The sequence below is a fragment of the Cucurbita maxima genome, unplaced genomic scaffold (genome assembly GCF_002738345.1).
Source record: "Cucurbita maxima cultivar Rimu unplaced genomic scaffold, Cmax_1.0 Cma_Scf00043, whole genome shotgun sequence".
Taxonomy (NCBI): Eukaryota; Viridiplantae; Streptophyta; class Magnoliopsida; order Cucurbitales; family Cucurbitaceae; genus Cucurbita; species Cucurbita maxima.
The window spans coordinates 523,366-538,931 of record NW_019272059.1 but is presented as its reverse complement, the minus strand read 5'-3'; the positions used below and the strand labels follow the sequence as shown (position 1 = coordinate 538,931).

Here is a 15,566-nt window from a genome sequence, read left to right as displayed (position 1 = left end):
TACAAAACCCTTGAGACAAAGCCACAACTACATTTGGGTGATCAAATGATAAAAATTAAGGAACGTGATCGAGTGCAAATTCAATACAAATGCTAGCTCATTTTAAGTGTGGGCGTTTGTATCAAAATTACACGTATAATTTTACAAAATTTTAATTTTCTGTTCAAAATTTATAAAAAGTTGGCAACTTATTAACTTTGCTTAATTTGAAGAAAAAAAATCATATTTATTATACATTAATTATAGTTTATATATATATTTTAATAAAGATGGTACAATTAAGAAATATTAAAATTTAATTAAAATTTTAAAAAAATAAAATTGTGTTATTAGTTTTCAACGGCGTAATTATTTATTATTATTATTATTTTTCAAACTCAAACGACGCCGTTTGGCACTGCGAAGGATTCTGTGTGATTTTATTGTCTGCTTAATTTACTGACTATCAGCGCACTACCTTTGCCCAATGATATATGGCGCGAACGGAAAGGAATCGCAAGGCGATCGGGATTGGAAATGCATGGATGATCAGTTTTTTCGTTGGATTGATGTTCTTGTGCGACAAATTCATAGAGGTTGATGCTTCAATTCACGAGTATCGAAGCGAAGTTTTCATCCCCAAGTCAAATGGTTTCTTCTTCCATGGCGGCAGCGAAGCTCTTCTCGCCTCGAAGGCACACGGTTCTTCTTCTCCAAATTCCACTGACAAATCTCTCAAAGGCAAGTCCTTCATCAGGTAATCATTCGTCTCTCCACAAATTTGATGACGATTTTCTTTCTCTTATACATTCGATTAACCGAACATTTGCGTCATTTTGCTAGGTTTTCTACTTATTTACTCATTAATTAGTGAGTGGCAACATTTTTATTGTTCTTTTAATCGTCACTATGCTGTTTTCTTTACCTAACAATTTTGTTCTTCTTCTCATCTGTATTGAGAAACGAAACATGAAAGACCTGCTTTTATAGTGCTATCAATCAACTAGTTCTGCTGATGAATATTTTTTAACGACTAAAAGAAAAAAATATTTATCTGCGAGGACTAGATTGGGCTTTTCTTGCTTCTTATTCGTCTGTGGTGAGGATTGAGGATTAGTGGGAGTGAGACCCTTAATTTGGTGGAAGATCATGGATTTATAAGTGAGGAATACTATCTCCATTGGTATGAAGCCTTTTGGGAACGCCCAAAGCAAATCCATGAGAGCTTATGCTCAAAGTGGACAATATCATACCATTGTGGAGAGTCGTGATTCCTAACGGTCTGTTTAAAATATTATCGTTGTATATGTAAGATTTAAGCCTCAAATTTGAAATGTTAGGTTTGAAACTGTTACTTTCGTGCGGACTAAAGAATCAGCTAGTCATACGAATGAAATGCAGCAATTTACTGGATTGGTGGAGGCCATCATCTTTGAGGTCAAAGATAGGGAGCGAATTGGAGGCTCCTTCCTCAAGTCAGATATGATATGCTGCACACGCGGTCTTCACGATGCTGGACATTGCAAGTCAGGCGAGGTTATTATCAATGAAAATCATGACAACCCCGGCTGGCCTAAACGCATCAAGACATTCTTTGTTGGGAAAGATGAAACTGCTGTCATTCCACCTCAAACTATTGAAATCAATAGTACTGGAATGTACTACCTGTATTTTATGTTTTGTGATCCACAACTCAAAGGCACAATAATCGAGGGAAGGACAGTGTGGAGAAATCCGGATGGCTATTTACCAGGGAAGATGGCTCCTCTGCTGAAATTTTACGAATTCATGTCTTTAGCATATCTTTTGCTTGGCCTAATCTGGTTTCTATGGTTTGTTAAGTATTGGAAGGATGTTATACAGTTACATTACCACATTACAACGGTTATTGCTCTTGGAATGTGTGAAATGGGTGTATGGTACTTTGAGTATGCCAACTTTAATTCAACTGGAAGCAGGCCAATGGGAATTACTATATGGGCAGCAACCTTTACATCTGTGAAGAAGACATTGTCTCGTCTCCTTCTTTTGGTTGTTTCAATGGGATTTGGAGTGGTGAGGCCTACCCTTGGTGCCATCACTTTAAAAGTGCTTTTTCTTGGTTTCGTGTATTTTGTTGCATCAGAGGCACTTGAGCTTGTGGAACATTTAAGTAACATCAATGATTTCTATGGAAAAGCAAGGCTGTTTCTGGTTCTACCTGTTGCTTTCTTGGATTCATGCTTTATTATCTGGATCTTCTCATCTTTGTCTCGAACACTAGAAAAACTTCAGGTATGCAGGCTTAAGTTATTAACTATTTTATGCATCCCCGCGACCATGATTTCATTTGTGGCGTTTCTGCATTAAGTCTTTTATTTAATAATCAAGTATAACCATGTATTCCCTGAGTGAATTGATTGAATCTCTGTGGTGGAATACTGTGTATATAACCGATAGACCTGCCTCCAAACAAATTGTGGATTTGGTTACTGGGAATGGCTGAAGGCTTGCTTGAGATTTGTTATCTGTCAGATGCCAAACTTTCTTGAATTAACCCATTCTTACTGTTTCTAATGATGCAGATAAAGAGAAACATGGCTAAGCTGGAGTTATATAGAAAATTTACCAATTCTCTTGTTGTATCCGTCCTACTATCTATAGCTTGGATCAGCTTCGAGGTAATGTTTTGTGGATTTAATTAATCTTAACGAATTCTTCCATATTGTGCACAAGACATTTCTTGTTTTTGGATTATCGAGTCTCCCTTACGGCCATACCATCCTTTCTCTAATCTTGTTGAATACTTAGATTTGCTACTCTTCTAAACGCAAACGAATAAAAAACCGTGAGCAAAGTATTGACTCATTTTTTTCTCTTGTTTTTGATTTAGCTGTACTTCAATGCAACTGATCCATTAAGTGAGCTTTGGAACATCGCTTGGGTTATTCCAGCTTTCTGGACTTTCCTGTCATTTTGTCTCCTGGCCATGATCTGTTTACTCTGGGCTCCATCAAGTAACCCCACAAGGTGCAAATCTTTCTGGATAATAACCCCGAATACGTTTATTTATTTATGTATGCTCATGTTTTTTTTTATTGGAATAACCTTTTCAGTTCACCCACTAGGAAAAGTTCACCTCTCCTTTTTCTTGGTGGACGTGAAAAAAGCATGTTTCTAGAAGAACACTGCCTGTATAAACAAAATTGGTAGAGCCTAATCCGAATATTTGCTTTAAACTCGAGGGCTTTCACTATTTGGCTAAGAGTCAAAAGCATCCGATAGTGGATCTTGAAAGCAAGAAATTCTGGAATTTTCTGTCAAAGGGAGGAAGATTGAGAGAAAACATGGGAGCTCAATTTAGTACCCACTTGGTTCCTATAATTACAATTATTTTACCATTAACACCAGTTAAGAGTCGTTTTTAGTATTCTTTAGTCTCTTTTATGCACTTCACACAATTTCATTAAATCTTAGCAATACTTTCATACAATAAGTACACAATAATTTTAGGAAGGTTTGTGTACTTGGCAATAATTTCATACAATCATGTTTTTTTTACTGTGTAAGTAGCTGTTGAAGTGTTAGCATTGATATTGCTTGCAGGTATGCATATTCAGAGGAGACAGGTGAAGAGTTGGAAGAGGAAGGCATTTGTTTAACCAGTGGAGGAGATATGGCTTCTAAACTGGAAAGGAAAGAAAGGAAGGGACTGGTAATTACGCCTAGGGGAAGATACTGAGGAGCACATACGAGAATAGGTTAGATTTTTGTTTTACTGCCTCTGACTTTCACCTTTATCTAGGTTACTGCCTCGGCCTTGGTAAATTTACCTGTAAAATTTAACCATACAATCCTTGTATCTATTTCCATGGCCAAATGTATGAGAATCTGAATGGTAGATATATTTCTTTTGTAGTGTTGTATTGTATTTGAATGTTATATGAAGTTTGTTTTAGGAAAGATTTTGGCATGAATCCACTCTTAGTTCATCTTAGTTCATATACTTGATCATAAATAACTTTCTCGGTTAAAAACCACTCTTAGAGGTTCGTGAATTTTGGTGGAAATTGTTGCCTAAGATTTAATGAAATTGTGTACTTGGATAAATTAATAAATTATTTAGGTTTATGGGCTAATAAAATCTAAATTTTTAGAAACTTTGATTAAATCTTTTTGCTCATGTTTATAAATTTTGAAGGTAATAGAAATAAAATTATCATGGATAATAATCACTTTGTTCTCCCAGTCTAAATAGAAGTCTAAATAGGCTGTTTTTTTTTTTTTTTGGAGTAGCTACAATGTCATTACTTGATCTGAGAAACCATTGTAAAGTTCAGTAAAGTTGTGCCCCAAAAGTAGAAATCAAACAACTATCAAATTATCGAAGACATGTTTGAAGAGGAGGTGGGTGCCTTATGGATCCCCTCTCCTATCATCAACTTGTGATCTTCTCAAAGATCATTACGAGCCCTCGAGCATCCTATAGATCTCCCCTCCTATCAACAGCTTGTGATCTTCTAAAAGGTTATTACGAGCCCTCAAGTGCCCTATAGATCTCCCTTCCTATTAACAGTTTGTGATCTTCTCAAAGATCATTACGAACCCTTGAGTGCCCTATGGATCCCCCTCCTATCAACAACTTGTGATATTCTCAAAGATCATTATGAGCCCCGAGCGCCCTATGGATCCCCCCTCTTATCAACACCTTGTGATCTTCTCAAAGATCATTACGAGCCCTCTCTCTCTCCATCGATAAAACAACTCCGTTTATCTACCAATCTATTGGTAGATAATATTTTCGTAAGTTTAAAGACTAAATTAGTATCGATTTGGTATCATAGAGTCAAGTACATGCAACGCCGTGCAGTTGCACCTCTTGCCGCCTGCCGCCTGCCACTGCGTGTGGAATCGTCAACATCCGTACGGAAAATCGAAGACCCAAAACAAAAACAAAAGAAAAAAGAAAAGAAAAAAAANAAAAAAAAAAAAAAAAAAAAAAAAAAAAAAAAAAAAAAAAAAAAAAAAAAAAAAAAAAAAAAAAAGGAAAATTTTGAAACTGTTTGTTACTTCCGAAGTAAGGTACTGTCGATCTTCTAGACTTGCCTTCTGCGTTAGAAGAAGATTTCAGAATCAAATCGTTACACGTCTTCGACCAGCATTTCTTCAACCTCCACGTCTGACTTTCTTGGCTGCCCATCGCTCATTCCAAAGCCCTAGTTTTCGATTATTTCTTCCATACCTTGAGAACTCACTTTTACAATTCTAGCTTCATCGGCGAAGTTCACTCAATATTCACCCATTTTCTTCTGCGATCTAACGATGAGGGGAAAACCAAGTGTTTTTCTCTCCGTTTGTTTCCTTCTTTGCGTCTCTTGTTTCGGTAGATTTGTTGTCGAGAAGAACAGCTTGAAGGTAACATACCCAGATTCTATCAAGGGTGTTTATGAATGTGCGATTGGGAATTTTGGGGTTCCTGAATATGGAGGCACCATGACTGGCATCGTGCATTATCCTAAAGCTAATCAGAAGGCGTGCAAGAGCTTTGATGATGTCGGTATCTCTTTCAAGTCCAAACCTGGAAGTCTTCCTACTTTCGTTCTCGCTGATCGAGGAGGTTAACCTTCTCGACTTGAATTCTATTATGTCCTCTCGATCGTATTTTGTCTGATTCTTTAATTAATATGAACTTTCTTTACCAAAAAAAGAAAAATGCAAAGAATGAATTTCGCAGTTGTTCGTTTCTTCCAGTAGGCGAGTTTTCCAATTCTGTATGCGTATTGAATGGCGGGAGCTGAAATTCCGCACAATTTTCTTCCTATCGTTATTTTGGTTCAAGGGAATTAGTGCCTTAGTATTATATGGGTATAGTGGTCACTTAAAGGACTTTAGTGTTGGTTATGCTCTCAATGTACATATCCAAATTAGGTTTGCTTATCCTAAGGTTGTTGCTGGTATGTGTGCATGTGTCCATCCAAGTTACCAATATCACATATAAATGCCCAAATGGGGCACATAATTTCACCAAGATATCTTTTTAAACCATTTGGCTCGTTGACAAGTCGGTTCTGAAACTAGAGATACGAGTTCTAAACTTAATATTTGTTGATGTTCTCTGGAAGGAAATGAATGTTAATTGTTTCAGTATGTAAGAATGTTCTTTCTCTTAATTCAAAATTTACTATCTCTGCATTCCTGTCCTGCTCTTATTCGGTAATTTCGTTCTTAATTGAGGAATATGTTGGCCTTTGCTTTAGATTGTTACTTCACCCTGAAGGCGTGGAATGCACAAAACGGTGGAGCTGCAGCAATTCTTGTTGCAGATGATAGACTCGAACCCTTAATTACCATGGATTCTCCCGAAGAGGCGAAAGCAGATGCCAATTACCTAAAAGACATTACCATTCCTTCTGCTCTTATTAGCAAAAGTTTGGGGGATGAGATCAAGAAAGCTCTATCTAACGGGGAGATGGTTAATATAAATCTTGATTGGACAGAAGCTCTTCCACATCCTGATGATCGTGTTGAGTATGAATTTTGGACAAATAGCAATGATGAGTGTGGGGCAAAGTGTGATAGTCAGATTGAGTTTGTGAAAAACTTCAAAGGAGTAGCTCAGACCCTTGAGCAGAAAGGGTACACTCAATTTACTCCCCATTATATAACTTGGTATTGCCCGGATGCTTTTACTTTGAGTAAACAATGCAAAACTCAATGCATCAATCATGGGAGATACTGTGCACCGGATCCTGAGCAGGATTTCAGTAAAGGATATGATGGAAAGGATGTAGTCGTTCAAAATCTACGCCAAATTTGCTTCTTTAAAGTTGCTAATGAATCTGGAAAGCCTTGGCTGTGGTGGGACTTCGTCACTGACTTTTCAATTCGTTGTCCCATGAAAGAAAAGAAGTACAACGAGGAATGTGCCAATGAAGTTATTAAATCCTTTGGTAGGTTCACTGTTGAATATTTGTTTGGAATTCAATGAAGTTTTTACTCAGTTGGAGCTACCAAAATCTTTCCATTTCTTCATCCCTTGGATCTCTACAAAATAGAGCTTGTTGTGTTTGATTTATGTTACCACACTGGGACCAGTCTCTAACGTGCTTACTTTGGTTGACTTGACTATGAAGGAATCGATCTTAACAAGATTAAAGACTGCATTGGAGATCCAGAGGCAGATGTGGAAAACCCAATTCTTAAAGCTGAACAGGATGCACAGGTGGAGTTTTGAATCCATGGCCTTTTCCCCATTCATCATTTTCTATACTTTGCGTTTTTCTTCCTTGGTATTTTTCTCCCTAGACTCGATGTTACACTTTAAACTGTTTTTCCCTCAGATTGGTAGGGGCTCCCGTGGAGATGTTACCATATTGCCGACTCTTGTTATAAATAACAGACAGTATAGAGGTTTGAGGGAACTTCCTGTTGTCTTTGCAAATTTTGACCTAATGTTTTTGCAATGTATGTATTTATTCATCTTGTTTTCTTCATTTAGGCAAGCTGGACAAAGGAGCAGTTTTGAAGGGCATTTGTTCTGGATTTCAGGAGACGACAGAGCCTGCAATTTGTTTAACTGAAGGTCCTAGCTGACTGATCCCTCTCTAGACTAACAACCACACCCCTCCACACACACACACACACACACACACAGAAAATTGAACCAACTAAAATACATTCAACTTTTTTTATTTACCCCCAGTTTCTGAGTGTTTTCAAGTAGAATTTTGGATTTTCTTGCTAATATTGCTCAAATTGAATTACGTTGGCGTATGAAGTCATGGAGATTACTCTTATTTCCTAACTTATCTTTTTTGCAGACGTGGAAACAAATGAGTGTTTGACAAACAATGGTGGTTGCTGGTTCGATAAGGAAGCAAATATTTCTGCATGCAGGGTATTGCATTTTTCAAAAATCTATTTGTATTGATTTTCTTGTAACTTTAATTTTGTACATGTATATATTTAATGAATTATATCTAATACACCTGCAATTTAGGATACATTTCGGGGAAGAGTTTGTGAATGTCCTACTGTTGGAGGTGTGAAGTTTGTTGGTGATGGCTACACTCATTGTGAAGGTAAGTTATCTTGAGCCTGTGCAAGTCAAAATGAAGATGGTGCCATCAAATTTATCAAAGTCCTTTTGCTCCACCAATTTATCGTAGCTAGCAATTAATAATTACAACTTTGTTGAACTCCGGGGTCAATATGAGTGATGGATTCTGTTGGCAGTCAATAGTTTAAAGTTCTTGGGATCATAGTATTAGCTTCTTAAATCTACGTTTATTTGCTCAAATGGAGAAAGACCCACCATATGTGCCTTTTTTCTTTTTCGAATATTTTCTTTCCTTAATTACTCAAGTGTCTGCCTGCTTAATTTTCACAGCTTCAGGAGCTTTACGCTGTGAAATAAATAATGGGGGTTGTTGGAAGGGCACCCATGATGGCAAAACGTACTCTGCATGCTCTGTAAGTTTACTGGTCTTATGTACCATATAATTCTCAGCGTTTTCCTGAACTAGAATAAAATGGATTAACCAGCAGTACTTCTATTTTTTATTAATTGGTCAGGATGACCATACAAAGGGCTGCAAGTGTCCTCCAGGATTCAAAGGTGATGGAGTCCACACGTGTGAAGGTACCCGACGATGTTTTATTTATCCACAACCTTCATTTATTAATCATTTTTAAAGTGAGAGGAATGGTTCAGCATTTCTTCAACTTGCATTGATTTAGCCTCTTTGAGTTCTCAAAGATAATGACAGGCAATTAATAATCGAATTGGATATATTTGGATGTGGTCCTCCCCTCTTTTAGTTTTTTCCATAATGAGGCGCGCTAGAGGTGAAATTTGTCGATCTCGTTTCAACAACCCAGCTACCTATCTTGTCTGTTGTCAGTAGTATGTCCATGGATTGAAAAGATGATAGGATGCTTGTTAATTTTATGTGTTTCTGAAGTAAGTCACATGTTTTTCATGGTTTTATTTGCTTGCCAGATGTGGATGAGTGCAAGGAGAAGCTAGCATGCCAGTGCCCAGAGTGCAAGTGTAAGAATACATGGGGCAGTTATGAATGCAGTTGCAGAAATGGTTTACTGTATATGCACGAACACGATACATGTATAGGTATAATTGAAATACCTTTTACTTCTGTTATCGTTCAAGTCGTAGTAGGACATCACGCTCTTACTTGACATCTTTTATCCATTATTTCTGTTTTTGAATGTCTATCAGTCGCCCTATACATACATTTGAGGAATAATTTCATTCTTATCTGCATGGATAAAAAATCTCTAGGTAACATTGGGAGCACTGTGACAAGCTGGAGTGTTGTTAAGATTGTTATCCTTGTGTTAGCCATCACTGGGATCGCGGGATATGCAATTTACAAATACAGAATCCGGGTACTGTTCTTTATTTATTTCTTTTGTAGTTCGTTGATTGCATCTTTGATGTTTACATATTCCTGTTAAGAATCATCCACTGAGGCTAGTAAAATCATAGTATAAGCTGTACGTAAATTGTAAGAATAAGTGTGTATTTTTGACTTGTTCACCTTCATATTTTCATTTTAAAATTGCAGAGGTATATGGATTCGGAGATACGGGCCATCATGGCTCAATATATGCCCTTGGACAACCAAGGAGAGACTGGTAGTCACGTTGCCCGTGGGGGCGTATGATATAGTGACTTCATTGAAAGATTCAGCTTTTGGACCATTGTGGAGCTGACTACTTCATGAAACTTGTGAGGTTCGAAGCTGATGGCATCTTAGGTTGATGCAGCATGTCGGTTGGTTGTAAATTATGTGTAGCTAAGCTTTAGCTGAGGTTTATATAGTATAGTTCTGTTGCCATATGAACTATTGCAGATTTTATCTATCCTTTTTCTTCCCTCCCACGTATGAAAACACCTGTGATTACAAAACAGGAGCCTATAATGTATTTTGTTTATGTGTCGGTCTTGAGCGTTCAATGGGACGGGTGTGAGGATCGAGATCGGATGAAGTTTAGTATTTCTGTACTACCTACTCCTTTTCTTCATAATTTAACACATCACCCAGGTTCTCTTTTTTGCATCACCGGTAAGATATATGTTGGTGATAGTGATCTTTTTCTCTTTCAAGGATAGACAACCTTTCTAACTGGATCGAGAGACTCTTGCTTTCTAGGGCATATTTGCTCGGGCCTTTTTTTGGGGATAAAGGGCATAACATTGGGTTCTCCTAAGTTCTGTTCGGCCCCATTTGGGCTGACCAAGTTTGGATATGAAACAACTCCTCAATAAAACACACCTAATTGTTCATTTGAAAGGTCAATAATTCGAATCTCACTTTAAACCGTACACCAACCATACATCAATCGATGATGTTCGGTTTAGAATATTTCTGTTTCTTAGTTTGCAATGCATACATTTGTGTGAGAAATTAATTATGAAATACATAGATTTGTGAGCAGCCTAGGGTTGGGAAGCATGAAAAAGAAAACTCACAATTTCAAAGATGCGCCATGTACGCCACTCACTCATGTGTCATGTGCAAGCTAAGCATCCTTGCATAGCCCGAGATATGAGAAGACTTCTGAGAGCTTTGAAATTTTTTATATGACATTGGAAGGAGAGATGTTCAGTGTGGAAACTTCGATGCCAAAACAAAAGAACTTCTGAAAGACTTCCATTGTTGCTGCAAAAACCCTTATGAACATCAATCTCATGCCTACTTCAGTCTGCAACTAAACGTCCAAATTTGGGTCAGATTTTTTGTTTGCTTCTGTATGACTTGTAATTTTCTGACTGCAAACCCTCCAATCAGACAAAAAGTTTTAAAACTTTGAAGAAATTCCTTCACCTTCTCCATTCCAGTCCTCCCATGGCTATGGCTGCTGCAGCTTGGACCGTTATAATTACAGTCACAGCCCACCATTAGTAAATATTTTCTGCTTTGACCCGTATGTATCGCTTCCAAATCTCACTGTTTTAAAACGCATATTCTAGGGAGAGGTTTCTCCATTCTTGTAAGAGTGTCTCGTTCCCCACTCCAATTGACGTGAGATCTCACAATCCACCTCCCTTTGGGGTCTCATGACCTCGCTGGCACATCGTTTGGTGGCTCTGATGCCATTTATAATAGTCTAAGCCCACTGTCAGCAAATATTATCCGGTTTGGTCTCTTACGTATAGTAGCCGTCGGTCTCACAATTTTAAAACGCATCTACAAGAAAGAAACTTTCACACTTTTGTAAGGGTGTTTCGTTCTCCGCTCCAATCAACGTGGCATCTCGTAGTAATACTAAACCAAAACACCATGGGATTCTGCAAAGTCTGGTTTGACCATGAAGCAAACTGTCACTCTCTGTTCTACTTCACTTTCCCCATTGGCATTGGAAAAGCTTTCAAACGCCTTGCTTTTCTCTCTTTGGCAGACACTCCAAAAAGACAACACAGACAGTATCATTCTTGTTATAATTATTATCATTTCCTCTTCCCTCTCTCATTCTCTCTATTTAACGCTTCTCCCACCACTTTTTTCTCACAATCTTGACCCATTTCGCCCTTTGCTGGTCGGAGTGTTCATGTGAGTGAGTATCATTCCATCCCTTCCTTTCTTTTCTTCCACAATTCTCCATCAACACCTAACTCACAAAAACAAAAGTGGGTTTGCTTCTTTTACCTTTGTTCTCTTTGTCCCACATTCCAAAATCCATTATTTTTTCATGGAGAATTAGCATTTCCTTGCAAAAAACAACATGATTTTCAAACTATTTCTCCTTCTTCTCTTAGCTCCTGCTGCTGTTCATTGTTTAGACACTGTTTTCAACGATGATGTTCTTGGGTTGATAGTCTTCAAAGCTGGCCTTCAAGATCCCTTGGGTAAACTCATATCATGGAATGAAGAAGATGATACTCCCTGCAATTGGTTTGGTATCAAATGCAATCCTAAAACCAATAGGGTCTCCGAGATTGTTCTTGATGGCTTCTCTTTATCTGGCCACATCGATCGTGGGCTTCTCAGGTTACAGTTTCTTCAAATACTTTCACTTGCTAACAACAATTTCACTGGCTCAATCAACTCTGCTCTTGCTCATCTTACAAGCTTACAAGTTCTTGATTTGAGTGACAACAGTTTATCAGGATCCATCCCTGAACAGCTCTTCCTGCAATGTGGATCAATAAGAGTCATTTCCTTTGCCAGAAACAATCTCACAGGACAAATCCCACAATCCTTAGCCTCATGCTTTTCTCTAGAGATTCTAAACTTTTCATCAAATCATTTATCTGGGAAATTGCCATCTGGGTTATGGTATTTGAGAGGGATTCAATCACTAGATTTCTCAAACAACTTGCTTGAAGGGCAGATTCCTTCTGGGATTCAAAGTTTATATGATTTGAGATTGGTTAACTTACAGAAGAATCGTTTTTCTGGAAGGGTTCCCGAGGATATTGGTGGCTGTTTGTTTCTGAAATCAATTGATTTTAGTGATAATATCCTTTCTGGTGGGCTACCAGAGTCAATGCAGATGCTTAGTTCTTGCAGTTATTTGAATTTACGAGGGAATTCTCTGATGGGTGAAGTTCCTCGTTGGGTTGGGGAGCTTAAAAATCTTGAGATTTTGGATCTTTCTGCTAATAACTTCTCTGGTCAAGTGCCAAGTTCAATAGGAAATCTTCAATTGTTGAAGAAGTTTAATGTTTCTATGAACAATTTTACTGGAAACTTGCCTGAATCCATGGCGGATTGTAAGAATCTCTTGAGTATTGATGCTAGCCATAATCATTTGAATGGGTATCTCCCATCTAATGTTGGAGAGCTTAGGAACTTGCTGTTGCTGAATTTATCAAGAAACCATCTCGTGGGTTCTGTTCCTGGTAGTATTGGTGAGCTGAAATCAGTATATGTTCTTGACTTCAGTGATAATCAATTGAATGGAAGTGTTCCTGTTGAAATTGGAGGAGCTGTCTCACTCAAGGAGTTGTGGCTGGAGAAGAACTTACTCACTGGGGAAATTCCTATCTCCATTGTCAAATGCTCGTTGTTAACATCATTGTAAGCTTTCTCTCTTTCCATTAACAACACACTTCCTTTTCATAATTTACTTCTTTTGGATCAATATGTGAAATTTGGAGCTATATGTCGTGTGTTTACCTGAAGACACTACGGTTGGGGAGGAGAACAAAGCATTCTTATAAGGGTGTGAAATTTTTTTCCTAATAGATGTGTTTTAAAAACCTTGAGGGGAAGCCCGAAAGGGAAAGTTCAAAGAGGACAATATCTGTTAGCGGTGGGCTTGAGCTATTACAAATGATATCAGAGCTAGACACTAGACGATGTGTCAGCGAGGAGGCTAAGCCCAGAAGGGGAGTGGACACGAGGCGGTGTGGCAGCAAGGACACTGGGTCCCGAAGGGGGGTGGATTGTGAGATCCCACATCGGTTGAGGAGGAGATTGAAACATTCCTTATAAGGGTGTGAAAACCTTTTTCTCGTAGACGTGTTTTAAAATCTTGAGAGAAAACACAAAATGGACAACATTTGCTAGCGGTGGACTTGAGCTGCTACAAATGGTACCAAAACCATACATCGGGCGGTATGCCAACGAGGACGCTGGGCCCCCAAGTGGGTGGATTGTAAGATTCCACGTCAGTTGGAGATGTGAATGGAACATTTCTTATAAAAGTGTAGAAACCTTTTCCTAGCAGATGCGTTTTAAAAACTTTGAGGGGAAACCGGCCGAAAGAGGTCTATTTTGCACTGTTCTTAGTACTTTCTAGCATGCTTCTGACAATAAATTTACTGATGTGTTATGAATAATGCAGGATGGTTTCTCACAACAACCTCACAGGCACAATTCCTGCTGCTCTTGCAAATCTCTCCAACCTTCAAAACGTAGACTTGTCTTTCAACAAACTCACTGGAAGCCTGCCCAAGGAGCTCACTAATCTTTCCCACCTCCTATCCTTTAACATCTCCCACAATCACCTTAATGGAGAGCTCCCAGCTGGGGGCTTCTTCAACACCATATCTCCCTTCTCCATTTCACATAACCCATCTCTTTGTGGCGCTGTCGTCAACCGGTCCTGCCCCTCTGTCCACCCGAAACCAATCGTCCTAAACCCAAACTCTTCGGATACCAACGCCAATTCCCCCTCCCACAAGCATCACCATGAGATAATACTAAGCATATCATCCATCATTGCTATTGGTGCAGCTTCTTTCATCCTACTTGGTGTGGTAGCTGTGAGTATCCTTAACATCCGTGCAAGGTCCTCACAGGCACGTTCTGCTGCTCTTGCATTATCTGCTGGGGAGGATTTTAACTGCTCCCCAAAAACTAACCCAGACTATGGAAAGCTTGTCATGTTTTCAGGAGATGCAGAGTTTGTGTTTGGTGCTCAAGCATTGTTGAATAAGGATTGCGAGCTCGGTCGAGGTGGGTTTGGAGTTGTTTACAGAACGGCGCTTCGAGACGGTTGTTTAGTTGCAATCAAGAAGCTAACTGTCACAAGCTTGATCAAGTCCCAAGAGGATTTTGAAAGTGAAGTGAAGAAGCTGGGGCAGATCAGGCATCATAATCTGGTGGCACTTGAAGGGTATTACTGGACAACCTCCTTGCAGCTACTTATCTATGAACATGTCCAAAATGGAAGCTTGTATAAACATCTACACGACCGAACGAGCGACGATTGCTTGTCGTGGCAGCAGAGGTTCAAGATTGTTCTTGGGATGGCCAAAGGGTTGGCTTATTTGCACCAGAACGATATAATTCATTACAATTTGAAGTCGACCAATGTCTTGATAGACAGTTCTGGGACACCAAAAGTGGGGGACTATGGCTTGGCAAGGCTGCTGCCAATGTTGGACCGTTGCATCTTAAGCAGCAAAATCCAAAGTGCTTTGGGCTATATGGCTCCAGAGTTTGCCTGCAAAACAGTAACCATAACTGAGAAATGTGATGTTTATGGGTTTGGCATCTTGGTTTTGGAAGTGGTGACAGGAAAAAGACCTGTGGAGTACATGGAAGATGATGTTATAGTGCTCTGTGATATGGTGAGGGCGGCTTTGGACGATGGCACGGTCGAGCAATGTGTTGATGAGAGGCTTCGATCGAACTTCCGTGTTGAGGAGGCCGTTCCTGTAATGAAACTTGGTTTGATATGTGCTTCTCAAGTGCCATCTAACAGGCCAGATATGAATGAGGTTGTCAATATATTAGAGATGATCCAATCCCCATGTGAAGCTGAGGAGGGCTTGGAATGAATCTGGAGAGTTGAATGTTCTTTTTCCATTTCAATGAGTTTGATTTACATGGTTTCACTGTAAACTTGTTTGTAGCTGTTTTGTTCATTTCCTTAAAGTGCCACTATACCATATTCATTTTCACCATGAAACATATTACATAGTGTTTCCATAAATTATACACTTACTTCAAACACCCTTTTGCACAAATCTAATTAGCGGTGGATTTGAACCCTTTTGCACAAATCTAATTAGAGGTGGATTTGAACGACTCACGATCATTCATATCACTTTTGTTCATAATGATAGGTTCAAATGTTGGAAGCAAAAGTATTCTATTCTTTTAACACATTTCTCGTCTTTTGGAAGATTT

General features: G+C 38.7%; 3 protein-coding genes across 3 annotated transcripts; all 3 read left to right on the top strand.

Moving 5' to 3' along the window:
* The first annotated feature begins 438 nt into the window (after window positions 1-438).
* Window positions 439-3,921, top strand: LOC111470183 (transmembrane protein 87A-like). Its single transcript, XM_023115707.1, has 5 exons — window positions 439-736; window positions 1,320-2,253; window positions 2,544-2,639; window positions 2,852-2,988; window positions 3,565-3,921. The coding sequence occupies exons 1-5, from the start codon at window positions 474-476 to the stop codon at window positions 3,698-3,700; spliced, it is 1,566 nt and encodes a 521-aa protein (XP_022971475.1). The 5' UTR covers window positions 439-473; the 3' UTR covers window positions 3,701-3,921.
* Window positions 3,922-5,036: 1,115 nt separating this feature from the next.
* LOC111470001 (vacuolar-sorting receptor 1-like) lies at window positions 5,037-10,040 on the top strand. Its single transcript, XM_023115441.1, has 12 exons — window positions 5,037-5,575; window positions 6,216-6,908; window positions 7,092-7,180; window positions 7,299-7,368; window positions 7,457-7,540; window positions 7,779-7,855; window positions 7,958-8,039; window positions 8,348-8,430; window positions 8,533-8,599; window positions 8,960-9,088; window positions 9,260-9,366; window positions 9,546-10,040. The coding sequence occupies exons 1-12, from the start codon at window positions 5,281-5,283 to the stop codon at window positions 9,642-9,644; spliced, it is 1,875 nt and encodes a 624-aa protein (XP_022971209.1). The 5' UTR covers window positions 5,037-5,280; the 3' UTR covers window positions 9,645-10,040.
* Window positions 10,041-11,292: 1,252 nt separating this feature from the next.
* LOC111470000 (probable LRR receptor-like serine/threonine-protein kinase IRK) lies at window positions 11,293-15,347 on the top strand. Its single transcript, XM_023115440.1, has 2 exons — window positions 11,293-13,004; window positions 13,774-15,347. Exons 1-2 carry the CDS (start codon window positions 11,707-11,709, stop codon window positions 15,212-15,214), a joined length of 2,739 nt encoding a protein of 912 aa, XP_022971208.1. The 5' UTR covers window positions 11,293-11,706; the 3' UTR covers window positions 15,215-15,347.
* Window positions 15,348-15,566: the final 219 nt, after the last annotated feature.

Coding starts and splice junctions, on each gene's coding strand:
- LOC111470183 (XM_023115707.1), top strand. CDS start 474: ATGGCGCGAACGGAAAGGAATCGCAAGGCGATCGGGATTGGAAATGCA. Junction 2,254..2,543: donor GAACACTAGAAAAACTTCAG/GTATGCAGGCTT, acceptor CTAATGATGCAG/ATAAAGAGAAACATGGCTAA. Junction 2,989..3,564: donor CCATCAAGTAACCCCACAAG/GTGCAAATCTTT, acceptor TATTGCTTGCAG/GTATGCATATTCAGAGGAGA.
- LOC111470001 (XM_023115441.1), top strand. CDS start 5,281: ATGAGGGGAAAACCAAGTGTTTTTCTCTCCGTTTGTTTCCTTCTTTGC. Junction 7,541..7,778: donor TGCAATTTGTTTAACTGAAG/GTCCTAGCTGAC, acceptor TCTTTTTTGCAG/ACGTGGAAACAAATGAGTGT. Junction 8,600..8,959: donor TGGAGTCCACACGTGTGAAG/GTACCCGACGAT, acceptor TTTGCTTGCCAG/ATGTGGATGAGTGCAAGGAG.
- LOC111470000 (XM_023115440.1), top strand. CDS start 11,707: ATGATTTTCAAACTATTTCTCCTTCTTCTCTTAGCTCCTGCTGCTGTT. Junction 13,005..13,773: donor TGCTCGTTGTTAACATCATT/GTAAGCTTTCTC, acceptor TGAATAATGCAG/GATGGTTTCTCACAACAACC.